The sequence below is a fragment of the Pipra filicauda genome, unplaced genomic scaffold (genome assembly GCF_003945595.2).
Source record: "Pipra filicauda isolate LSUMZ 115617 unplaced genomic scaffold, ASM394559v2 scaffold217_size2002032_pilon, whole genome shotgun sequence".
Lineage (NCBI taxonomy): Eukaryota > Metazoa > Chordata > Aves > Passeriformes > Pipridae > Pipra > Pipra filicauda.
Window position 1 is genome coordinate 65,890 of NW_024104329.1, and position 13,827 is coordinate 79,716.

At 40.4% G+C, this 13,827-nt stretch overlaps 1 protein-coding gene across 1 annotated transcript in view; it reads right to left on the bottom strand.

The window, feature by feature from the left end:
• LOC120323234 (serine/threonine-protein kinase BRSK2-like) overlaps nucleotides 1-13,827 on the bottom strand; it is a gene marked incomplete at its 3' end in the record, with an annotated part of 220,329 nt that overhangs the window by 59,920 nt on the left and 146,582 nt on the right. The window contains exon 2 of the mRNA XM_039381195.1: nucleotides 5,645-5,739. Coding sequence (XP_039237129.1) covers nucleotides 5,645-5,739 — 95 coding nt within the window. The remainder of the gene's footprint in view (nucleotides 1-5,644; nucleotides 5,740-13,827) is intronic.

Sequence of the window (13,827 nt, forward strand, 5' to 3'; positions counted from 1 at the left end):
ATTGAACTCAGAAGAGAGACTTGCACAAACTGGGTTACTACTGGAATACGAACAAGGGTCACAGAGGCAAGGGACAAGCGTGTGTTCATGCACTCGTGGTCTTTGACGGGTGCCAATCATTCCCGCAGCTTGTTCACCACCTACACACTGTCAAATATACACACACACACTTCTAATCTGCTCTCTTCCAGTGTTAAAGCCGACAAGTGTGTGGTAATGCTCCAGGTTAAAGATAAACACAATCAGGGCGTGAGTGTGTTTTAAACAAGCATATGCAGTGAATGTGCGAAGGACAATCCACATACGTGTGCATATATTCATCTATACACTGAAACCTGCATGTTCAACAGCGAGTAAAAATACCAGCATATATATGTTTTGGGGAGATTTAATTTCCATTATTCTTTCATCTTTTTTTTTGCCATGACTACAAGGTCCTTTGGGTTATTCTCTTCTTGCAGCAATATGCCAATCAATTAGAAAAATAACAAATGAGTGCCAGCAAGTTCGCACAGTGCTTCTTAATCAGGGAGTCCTGGAAAGTTTGATGAATGCTTTAAAACCTTTTCTTTGGGACTTCTGTTTAATAAATGGAAATAATTTCCCTCTTGTTTGCTATTTTTAACATAACCACGTCCAAAATCTTGTCTGCCAGTATCCTAGATTAATCTAAATGCATCTCACTGGTGATATCCCATGGTCTTGTGTTCATTTGTACCCAATGGTAGATGTACTCAGTGGGATTCAGCAGCAGCTTAACACCATTTCCACTGCAATCAATAGCAAAACTCCTAAATACTGGAGCTGGAAAACAATTAGGCCACTATTGAGTACATTAGAAAAAATATCGATTTGGTGACATCGAGGTTTAGTGTTGGTGAGTTTGGCTTTGTTAATGTCAGGGAAACTGCCCTTGTTATGATCAAAGCTGAACTTGAACCAAATTACACTCTTCAGTCCAATTCTATCTCTGCCTCGGATTTAGCTGCTCCCTGATATTGTTCTGATATTCTAGTAATCATTTCTGTAGACCAGCCTGCAGTCAGCAGCTGAGGACAGCTAGGTCAGCCAATATCACAGTCTTTTCTTTGAAAAATCTGAAAACAAATTCCAAAGAGAAGATGCTGCTCCCAAGTATTACCTTCTTTAACTTCGCTTAGGGGAGCCTAAATTTCTGCTTCTGCAGACACCTTGCACAAGTGCCTCTCTTTTGTGCTCCAGACAGAGGCATGTGACTTTTTACAGATTTCAAGTGTGTGATGGAAATTCACAGCTCCGTGGATTTTAAGGCCAAAGAGGCTGCTGCATTAATCTAATCAGAGCTAATGCATAGCACGGATCAGGAAACTATTATCAACTACTTCCTACTTCAAGTCCAGCAGCTGAAGTCGAACTAGGATCTCGGGTCTAGAAAAACACACAGAGGTTTAAGAGGAAGTTTAATAGTCTTTCAGGGGACAAACTCACTAGAGCTTTGGGTGGCTAGTTCCAATTAGTAACTTCATCCAGTGATCAAACAGGCCTAGTATTTCTACATTCAATCTAGTTACAGCTTATAACTATTAGTTTCCAATACACTTTTTGTACCCAAGACTGTAATACCCTCTGTTATCATGTGCCTATCCTCCTTATCACTCTTTACAGACCATGATGAAGCTGTCTTAACCTTCTCTTTAATAAACTAGGTGGATTGAGACCCTTGAGTCTTATAAAATCCAAGCTCCGATTGTTTACTTATTCTCTCAGATACTTTCTAAATTGTGCCCAATTTCTAAACTTTTTTCCTTGAAGGACAGAGAAGGAAGGAAAAGACTCAAAAGTAGGATAAGGTAGCACAGAAGTAAACACCTACTGAAATAGAAGCTCACAAAGAAGCAAGAGATGACAAAAAGACCATGCAAAGCAGTGCCCATTTACAAGTATGCTTCCCTAAGTTATCCTGTCAATTCCAAGACGCTGATACTCGATTCTCCTACCTATCCTTCCACTCAATTATTTCATCCAACCAGTGATTTCCATTAGTGGTTATTGCAAGACCTTCCCAGTTTAAGAACACACACTATGCCTTGCAGAATTTTTTGGAAGCAGAGCTCATTAGTACTACAAGGCACTAAACCAACTGACAGTCCCCCCCCAACCACTACTCATGTCACAATTGAGCTCCACTAAAGTAGGACTGTGTTCTTTCCCATCCCCCGCCCTGGAAATATCTGCCTTGCTTCAAGGCCAGCACTAGAGGACTCAGAAGAAACAAAAGGCACATGGACACAAAGCACACATATGGAGCTCTGGGCTTCAATCATCAAGCCTGGGACATCTGTGGCTTTCTCAGGATGCCCGTGTGTTCAAGTAATTAGACCAGGGCCAGCTGTCCCCTTCTTGCTCTTCACCCTTTATGCTCCCATTGCTTCTACTACCTCTGTCTGTCCAAAGAGTATTTCATCTGATGGATCACCAAATGAGTAGGTTTTTTTGTTGTTGTTTATTCTTTGGAAGGAAGGAGTGGAAGAGAACTGGTGAGGCAGTAAAGAGGAGACAGGATTCTCCTGATTGTGTCTCATGAGACACCTCAATGTTTCCTAACAAGCTTTTGCCACATGAGAGGAAAGATTTACTTAACCTTTATATTCTGAAGTTATAAACTCCAAACACTTGTACTGGTACTGAAAATTAAACCATCAGTAGTGAACCCACCTGCTCAGGAAAGCTTACTGCTTTAAGGACACATTCAGTTCTTGTATTCTGGGCCTAATTTCCCTGTCAGCGATCCAGAAGTAATTCAGGGAAATCAATGAACTGTATTTCAATCTCAAAATGCTCACTGCAACATACTCCTTTCTGAAATCTTTCTGTCAATTTTGTGCTAGAGCGAGCTAGAGTTACGGTGGGAAGCAGGTCTCCACATCTGTGGGGGTTACCGCAGTGCAGTTGAAGAAACCCAGCTGAAGCTTTTACCAGTTGCATGAAAGCAGGAGCGAGAACAGAACCAACCCTTTGTTCTCAACTGTGAAATTACATTTGTAGCTTTGCCCCAAAGCCAGGCTCCCAAACAGGCCCAAGCTGGAGCTGGGAAAGGAACACTGCTCCCCAGCCTGCATTTAGCGAGTAAGGACATGACAAAGCAAAAGGCTCCCATGTGCACTAAGCAGCCCTGTCCTTTGACAGGGCAGCAAGTGCTTGGATGATACATTTAGTGCAGCTTGTGCTGCAGCATGCCTGCCCGTGTATCATCTCCATAGCAGCAGTTCTGCTAATTGAGACCAGCTGCTTCAATTCCAAATTTTTCTCTCCAGAAATATCGATACTATGGCATTATGATTAGAAAGCACTTTACCAAATGCCTCTCAATTCTGCACAGCTCAGATGAAGAGCAGCTGCAGAGAGAAGGGACAGTTCCCTGAACATACAGAATAAAATACTGCAAAAACACTGGAGAAATGAAGGCTACAAGAAGCAAGTCAAAATAGAATAATGATGACAAGGAAAGCAGCCTGCTGTATATGCTTGTGCCTGTCACTTCAGATGTTGAAAGGACCGTGAGCAGACTTCTTCCTTATGCTCTAGGATAAATGGCCACAGCTCTGCACTGTTACAGCTTCATGTGGCAGGTGTGCATGTTTGTCAGATCCAGTTTTTCTGTCCAAGGCTGGATTAAAGCAAAATCCATCAATCTGGGCCTGGCTTGGGAGAGTTGATGTGGTCTTGAATCATTTGGCTCCAGGGGCTGTTCTGCACAGCCCACTGGCAAAGAAAGTCACTAGAACTGATAAGCTAGTGGGAAGCTGCACAAAGTAGGGACACCACCACAGTACTGTGACTTGGCTTCACTGTTGGCTATTTCCCTGCGGCTGCTGACTCCACACAGCAGGCTGTCAGCTGGATGCTTCGCAATGGTCACACTGGGATTGCCAAAAACTGCTTTTTTGCCCTCCAGCCTGACTGGATTAAGCTGGCTAACAGTACAGTCAATTCTAAATTCACTTAGAAGTCTCAGGCCCTGTCTGTGACCAGCAGACAGAGGGCATTCCTGAAAAGACATCTGGTTACTGAATTTATGCAAGAACTGGGCAAACCACTTCAATCCCATCTGTTGTTCCAACCTCCTGAGCACAGAGAACAGAATCCTTGAAAGAGAAAATCTTACCAAGAAGGGTCTGAAAATGAGAACCACAATAAAACATGTGATTTCCTCCTGAGAAAGATGCTGTACAATCCTACAGAAAACATGGCACGCTTCAGCATGTGGCTGTGTAAACAAGGGCCTAACACACCATTTCACAACTCCGATTTCATACTACAACCGAGGTAATGCAACACAACTAAAGCAGAGAGATTGCTTTGCTATGCTAAGTGATTTGCCTCCTACTCTGAAAATCAATGAGGTAAATAAAATGTTTTATACAAATACCAGACAGTGTCTCTCAGAGAACAAAATGCTCATGTTTGTTAAAAATATTCCTATTATTTTACTCTGGAAAATATCCAGTGTTTAGTGTCTCATTCAGATTTTACCATTTACACATAGTTTTCTTACCTATTTCACTTTCTAACTTTTGGTCTATATTAGAAGTCTGTTTGAATCCACAGTACTGCAGGAGAAGGAATATATCAATGAAATTCCAGAAAGGTGAAGTCTGAACACATTACAGTGGAATGTAAACTTTCAGAATTCTTTTCTGAAAAAAAAATAAACTTATATTTTTTGTGTAACATTCACTGACTCTATATTAGCTGAAAATCCATTTTCTTTCTGCTCTGACTAAGATTGCTATACTTGTGCTTGGAAACAGCTGACACAGAAGTCCATATAGGAAACAGCAGTATAAACTTATATGCTCTGTGTGCTTCTATAGGGAAGTTACCTCAGCAAAGTGCTCCACGCTGCACACAAACCTGTTAGCGTAATTTGCAGGTGACAGCGTGATGGAATTCGTTGATTGCACTGCAGTTGTGTTCCTTCCCATCAAGATGAATTTAGCCTTTCTAGTCACCAAATCACATGCATAAACTGTTATGCATACATTTATTTTATTTTTAGGTTTCCAAGATCAATCAATGACATTCATGTGAGGAGAATCACAAGGCTAGGTAAAAAACAAACTAAGCTCTTCTGAACACTAACAGTCATTGGGACCATTGGGACAAACACCTTGATGGTTTCCAATGGCACAGCTCTGTGGATTGTAAACAGAATTACAACAGCTCTAAACAGTCACAGACCTTGGCACATCAGATCATAAAGAACCCATGCATCAGAGCAAGCAGTGGGAGTATTCAAGTAACAGATTTACTAGCCTCTGTTAAATCTCCTCATGCTGACATTTGTACACCTCAGTCTGCAATGCACCGCAACCACACAACTGCAGTGGGGGAAGTCCAATGCCCAACACACACCTGCCCCAACAGAGAAGCAAGACCTCTACAGCTGACCGTTTATTTCGTTCGCAAAGCACAGGCATACTCCCATTTAATTTCAACTGCCCTAGCCTTCCCCATAACTAAATTATTGTTATTATGCTCTGCATAATCCTAGTACTGACAGGGATGTTTGTTATACATAATTAAAGATATTAATTTTGCATGGAACAGAAGACACAGAGCCAAGAATTTAATTTTTTTTTTAAATCTCCCATTAGAAAATTACCTTCATTAGCACCGACTCACTGAGCTTCTCTCTGTTGACAATTTTTATCGCGACCTTCTGACACGTGACACAGTGAACGCCCAACTTCACAAGCCCTGCAGGAGAAACAGAGCAAAACAGAAAGGAAGAATTGGTTAGAGACAGTCATTGTTGAGTTTTTTGCTATTAGAACACCATCCAGCACTTAGCAACTTGTATGCAAATAAATTCCCATGAGTATCTTCTCCAGCCAGATAAGGTCATGTGAGTAACGATGACTCCGCAGCCCACATTGTGACCATTCGGCTGTGAAGCCACCAGCATCCTTGATGCTCCTGCGGTTCCTGCCACTAAAACTGTGTTTCTGTTGAAACACTGTATTCCACCTCGAACAACTCAAAGTGCATTCTATCAATAAGAAGTTCTGCCAATTGAACCACACTGGACTAAGGGCTTTTGTTGACACTTGACATCAACAAAAGCTCACAAATCAGCAAAACTAGATGGTCATATGTTTGCAGTGTAGACGTAGCTTCTGCTGTTCTCTAGCTCCTTCCAAAGCTTTTATGACCCTAATAAAAAGGTACTTAATTATGGTTTCATTTACTATTTTAATTTACCCTCCTGGATAAACTTAGGACTGTGATGAAGGCCATTGTGGTGTGGACGAACATCAGCATATGCTGATAATAATTCTAAGTTCTTCTTACTTGTTATTACTTACTACATCCTTATCCTCAAATAATACAGATTGCTGTTAAGTGATTATATTGGCAAAAGGATATGGATATCCCTGACAGGATCAGGATGTCTGAACTACCCCCAAAATATGGAACAGAACCCCAAGACTTAAAAAAAAGAAAGAGCTAAGTAACATACATGAAGCATTACCTTCTGCAAAATTTTCATCTAAATCTGCTGACTTGCATGAAAGTGCATTAAGATAACTCCTACAAGTGAGTTTAAGATGGTACCCTGAGCTCTCAACTCTACTGCCATTAAGGAAATCTGTAGCTGGAAGAATTGTAGGTTATTCAAGTGAGATCTTGTTGGCTTCAGCTTTTACTCTTGTCAAACATGCACATGAAGTACAACACCTGATGGGCTGGATCCCATCCCACTCCACACACTATATGCCAAATTGCCATTTAGTTTAATTCAGTTATAAGATAAGTAAAGAGAAACTGCACCTCCCTGGTGTCACTAAGACCTGCTGTGCTTTGCAGAGTATTTATGAGCAATGACATCACAGAGTAGGAAAAAGCCTAACTTAGCTAGCAGCTCCTAGGCTGGGTTGCAGTTAAGAAGCCAACCCATTCCTTGGTGCAAACCACAGAGCCAAACACATTGCTTTATCTGGAATTTCAACACCAGATTTGCAGTCCAACGAAACTCCGAACACAGGACTTCACATGTCTTACTGAAGGATAAATATATAGACTACTGCCTTACTACAAACTGGCTCCAATGAAGTGAACTAGAGCTTCTTCAGGGACTCCAGCAGTCTCCTGTGGGTACTTGTCTATGCTTTTTCTACACAGTTAATAATAAATTTGGAACTATTAATCACTGGCTATTAAGTGGAGAAATAAACTCCCAACTTGCTTCCAGTCACATCTCTTTTACAGCATGCTCAAGTCTTCTGGATATTTCTAGTCACATAATTTCTCAGTCTTATTTGGTTAAATGCTGACCTCCTCACTTTCAGCCATGACATAAACAAGTCACAAAAGTTAAGAATGCAATGCACTGACAAATCCATTTGAAAATGTGTGTCGTCAGCCTGAAGCAAGTGAGAAGCACAGTTGGGGAAAGATGCTGTGATGTCCAGCCACACTCACTCTTCCATATGGTTTTTTTCTATTCAATTTATAATATTAACCATAGCACTACTGGCTCTCTGTTCACTGTTCAGAGCAGCTGCAGCCTTCCTTACGCTTCTTCCCTTTGGCTTTGTTCTGTGTTTGGATAGCAACTACTTGGCACCACCCTGCTGAAAAGTGTGCACTGTTTCAATCTGTGCCAATTGCTTCCTTCCTGCTCCTAGTACAAATTGCAGCTCTACATCACTCTTGCAGCATGACAGCACTTTTTACACTGCTCTCAGTTACTTTCAAATCTCAGCAGAACTTTAAGCTCAGTCCTCTATATCGAGACTCCTGGGATCTGTGGCACAGTGCTGTATTGTAACATGGTGCAGACCAATTATTTTCAGAGGCCAATGAAGGTGAGAAACAATTGTTTTCTGAGTCTTCACCAGTGATATACCAGACTTGTGGTATCTCACACTTCAGGATTTGATTTCCAATCTTGTTGCTCCCAAATTAAGACATCTGTTTCACTGAACGTGGCTTATTCGTGAAGTATTTTTCTTTTGTCCTCCCTGAAGCACCCCATCATTGAGTCAGAGAAGGGTTTAACCATGAGCTTCTGGGACACTGTCATGCTGTACAGGCTATCTTCACAGTGTCCTCTGTCTTTCTAGCTACTAACTTAGAAAATAAAAAATTAGGTTTAAACCATTCTGTTTACTCAAACGAAAAGTAAATAAACTGTTAGAAGACACCAAGACGTTGCAAAAATAAAACTCAGTCACACTGATTTTATACTAATTAATTTCATCACCCTCAAGAAATCATTCTTGATTTACACCATGGTATCAAAGGACAGAATGAGAAAACATGAGATTTAATGCAGTATTCCTCTTCTCCTGATTTGCATTTTAAAAATCAAGAAAAAAAATGCACTGTCATCGCTGTTTTGTGGAGACAGAACTTTTAGACAACTCTCTGAACAGCCCAAGACAGCACTTTTCACTGTACTAAATTCAATGAATGTAATTTTAGAATGAAAATAAAACATGCTGCTCTGCCTCGCTTCCTCCCTCCTCCCCGAGCCACTTCCTTTCACCATTTCCATGCCAGACTAAGCAAAAAAAACCCCAAAACCCTCTTAGTAAGTCCATCTATAGGATAACACCCTCCTGCTACTATGATGAAAGCCTAATTGAGTTGGTACTCAGGACTTCTGTTTCTGTCCTGTAATTTCAGTTAAGTGTATAACTACTGAGAGATGACTTACATGTGGATTTGAGTTCCTGTGGGCTTCTGATTCTTAAGTCCTTTTAATGACATGGAGAACATTAACTATTTAACATGTATTATTTATCTACATAATAACAGACTTATGAGAGAATAAGAAGCAACTGTGTGACTGAACTACTGAGCTGTTATGGAAAAAACTGAAGTGGCAGAATTGCCTGTTTAGAAACAAGGGTCCAAGGTGTGTTTGCAGGGGTATGGAAGAGGCTGTGCATCTTCCACTTTTTCCTCTCCTGTATATTCAGCTGTAAATGAGCATCTCAAAACTATACAAATCCTCCAATACAAATGTGTCAATAAGTTAGGTACTTATTTGTAAAGCTTATCTACACATTCAGGCCAACATAGGTACCTGTGTACCTCTGTCTTCCCCAAAGGAAAATAAACAAGGCTGCTGCTGCTAAGAGGATATTTTGCACTGGCTTGGCCTAAAGCAAATCTTCCAGGCAACAAACAGAGTTTGAAATTGTCAGCTTCATGAATAATTAACTCCTCAAATGCAGGCATGTAACCTTCACGATTATTAAAGTTAAGTCCTGCCTGTCCTGACAGAAAGTCTAAGATGCTGTGGGAATCAACCACTTGCAGTTTCTCTCAACCACCCACATAGCTGTACACACACACATTCCTTCAGGCACACTTCAGATCCCCACCCACAGGTCATTCCTGGGGGCTCGTGGACACTGACACACTGGGGCTTTCAAATAGATTGTTGCATCCTAGAGCTGGCTAGAAGCATTGGGCTGCTTTTGATCTTAGCCACTGAACTGCACCAGAACCAGCCCTATAACTGAAGGTGGAGAGTAAAGAAGGAAACATGAAAACACTGAAAAGCAAGGGGATGCGTAAGTTAACATGGACTTTTTATCCTAAGTTAAAGGCACTATTTGAAAAAGAATGAGCATGAGGAACCCTATATGACACAAAAAGATTCCACTGACGGAAGAAGAGCAAAGGGAAGCATACAGGCCTGAGACAGCCTAATGCTGCAGTGACCTGCTAGTAACCACACCTACGCATTTTGCTGCTCATAAACTCCCTCTCTGTGGATGCTCAGAGATACACAGATCTTTTCCGAAAAGGATAGGAGCTTATATGATGAGCAAGGGACAGAGTTAGATCAGCTGGAGAGGTGGACAGTCTCTGAAGCAGTTCAGAGAGAAAATTCTTCTTTTACCCAAGAAGAATGTTCTATGGGGATGGAGAAACAAGTTTCCCTCTAAATGAGACAATACACTCACCGTGAATCCATGACCACAGCAAGTGGCCTATATTGTAACTGGCAATCACCTCCACGACTTTTCAGCCAAGAACAGGATTTCAGAAAAGGCTGATTTACTTTTGCCTTGCATTTTGTGCAGTAATTTTTTTCTAACACAGACTGAATAAAACACTAAGAATTGGTGCTATTTGATACCCACATCACAACTGCATAAATAGTAGCATCTTACTAACAATCCTGTTATTAAAACTCTTCATTAGAGAAAGAAACATTCTAGGAATAAGAGAGAATGTTTTCAGTACTATCCAAACCTGAAGTCTGCCAGAGACACTGATCTGAAACAAATCATCATTTTAAGTGAGAGAGAAAGTAATAAATAATGAAATTATCACTGTTGTTTAAATACAGTACTTATGGTATATCCATTTTTAATAACGTTCCCAGTCTTTCAGAAATGTTAAACACAAGTAATTCATTATCCTCATTTTTAACCATTAGGTCAACAACTACTTCAAGAAGTGGAATGAAAAATTAGGTACATTTGCTGTATTTATTACATACAATTTTTCCAGTGGCAAATGGAAGCCTTTTGTTTTCTTTTAAAATAAAACCAACCAAATGCCCTATTCATAAGCATTGATAAATTTCTGTAGTAGGGAAACCAGCCACTGATTTCAGAAGATCATCTGCACATACATGTTGCTTGCTCTTCATTTCACTTCAGTGCATTGTTGAAAAATTTAAAAAATCCAAGTGGAAAGCCCTGGTCTGGACAGTAGTGTCTATTTTGGCTGGATGAGCAATTAAAGGAATGTCTAGAGAGAAATATCACTCCTCTTTAACTTGAGTTAGCTAATTGCCAATTAATTCAAGTCAATGAATACTCTGCAAATGTTAATCTAGGCAGTGCAGGACACTAACATTTGTGGTTTACTTCAGGGCTCAGACTAGTACTGGCAACAAACTATTTTGATTAAAGGAGGCACAAAATTCCAAGGCTGAACAAAGTCAAGTGCACTGTTTTTTTAAAAAGCTTAATGTGTGTACATTATTGCTGCATATGAACTTTGTACATACAATCTTTATATACAAATAATGTAACTTAATTTATCCCCACAAATTGGAGGTTGATGTTGTAAATCTTAAAAGAATTTATGGATACTTATTCCTGAAAACTACATGCACTAACATTTGCAAGACCTGAAAAACTTCAAGGATGCCAGTTCAGAAAATCAACCACTAAAGCAAACAAAAGCATTAACACATCTCAAGTGAGGCACAGGACAATACTTAAAATGTAATATTCTTCGTCTTTACTCTCAACAGTTATCTTCACAAACACTGCAGTTTCAATTAGGGTTAAATCAGTTCGGTTACAGTGTCTATCTCTGCTGACTGCAGAAAAGTTGCTTTAGATCTGCAACAGTGGAAAATGGATTAAAATCTGGCCCACAGCAACATGATTTCCATAGCCATAAAATAAGGATAATAACACTTAGTTACTTACCTTGCAAGGGCTGTAGCAGGATTAGCTGACTAATCCTTACAAAGAATGTTCGAAAGGGATATAAACCCTACGCAACTTTTACATAGTACAACCAGAAAAACTGAATTTTAAATACAATCTGGAAAGAAAGCTCTAGATAATTTATTATTATTAGCTTCCATTTAATTTCCCAATTCTTTTAAACTGTAGAGTCCTGGTCTCCAATGATACGCATCTTATACTCCTCTTAGCTGCACTTGAAAGAACTTTGTTACTGAGCATCCTACTTACAGAAACCAATAATTGTCCTTAATTACTCAGTCTTCTCACTGAATAGATGTTTATTTTTCTACAGCAATTGTTATCTCTAATTATTGCATTTAAAATAAACAGAGACTTAAGGCAAATTATATGATATCAATTTATAATTGCATATGGGAAAAGGAGGTATAGGAGAAATCTAGAAATCTAAAAGGATGATGATGAAGCTCCCAGGTGGGTAATGAAATAACTTGACCATGGGCTCTTCTACAGAGAGATTCTAGCACTATAAGGCAGTTCTGAGGGCTCACGCAATAACTGTTTATAAAGTGCATAAACTCCAATTACGGTAGGACCAAAGCCGGAGTTCAAATGCTCAGCAGGTTCATCAGTGCTGAGATTCACATACCTCAGGTCAGAGCACAGGGAAGCTGCACACTAATTTGCTATAGCCTAGATTTACTGTCCTGAGTTACAAGCACTGTCAGATGTTTGCTGGTTTGGCCAGCCAAAGGGACACACTCCCAAACTCAGAGATTGGTGAGAACAATGCATCAGCTCAGATGTGACTGGATCCACATGGCTGATATTACAGAACAGGAGACACAGACATGTATAGATACATATACACAACAGCTCACCAGGAGCAGGTTTTACACTGTATGCCTCAGAGATTATGGTAGGATCATCCTCCAAGCTCAGCAGGATCAAACACAGAGAACCAACATCACCTCTATTGATTTCTATCTTGGGCTCTTTCTTACAATATTTCATAAATCAATACTTCTCAGAAACCCTCTGTGCCCCCTGAATATAGCAAAGAACACGACTGTTGAGTCCTTTCGACATGGTCTCTTTCCCATCTTACCAGACACACCTACATATCTAAAGCCCCCTCAGGGAACCAGGACACAAACCTTGAATTGGCACACTGGATGCTGCTTTTGCAAAATATCATTATTTCATCAGCGAAACTCTTGAAGTCCTCTGGGATCTATCAGCAGCTTGTGATGTCTAGTGGGCTGAGTTCCTATTTCAGATTAAATTTTGTTCCCACATAAAAACACCTGGGAGACTAAGCTTTGCTGCCACAGAAGTGCAGGCTTCAGCTTCCAACATGTATACTTGAAAGCATTTGGGCAGCACCCCCACCATACACAGGGAAAGAGAAGAGTGGTTTCATTGTTTTCAAATTAAAAAGATAAATTAAAATACAACAGATCTTTCCACTGATGCACCAAAAAAAAAAAAAAATCTCTTTTTTACATCTCTCCCTGCGTATTGGGAACACTGCTTTCACTCACAACTTTAGTAGTCGGCAACTCTTTTTTCCACTTTCCAAGAGCTGTACATTTCCTTGTAAAACTCTTCTTGAGGAATTAGAAGATCCATGTTCCCCTTCAGACTTCATTAGTCCTCTGTCAGGAGATGACCAAAGACAGCCATTTTCAGGTATAGCAGGAAGCCAGCAGAAGTCTGTCTATCCTGCCTATGATATCTTTTGGAAACACATTGTTGCAATTAGGTAACATCTGGGTAATGAGGAACAACATTCCCCCTTGGTCCAGTCATCTATTGAGAAGGGTGATGCACTAATAAGGAGGGGACACTGCGCAGCAGAGAGAGGGTGAGGAAGGAGGAGGGGAAACAGCAGATAAACTGCTCTTCACATGTACTTTTAGCTGATGTTAATCCCATTTTCTATGCTAATTTCTTACATCTCCCCTTCTTCACCACACCTTTCCACCCTCCATCAGGAAGTCCTCACACCCTTTTGACCCTCCAACAATCACCAAGATTGTTTCAGCTAGGTTATATGTATATTAAGAACTTAATTAAAAGCAGGGTTACCATGGAAAACCTTTATACAGCAGACAGAGGTCATGCTCTTCACAAGATTAGGCTCACCACAGAACACTTCATCTACCCAGCTCAGTGCTGATACAGCTTACTTTGCCCTCTGACATCTCTTAATCACCCGCTGACAGATTCCTAACAGGATTTTCACTGAGTATGGATATGCTGCCCTTCAGTAAGGGCTCAAGAAGTGATTGGATTAACTAACTTGCACCCGTGCTTTGAACAAGGTGCCAAACAGCAAGTCACAAGCACAAGCAGCACATCTCAACTCCCA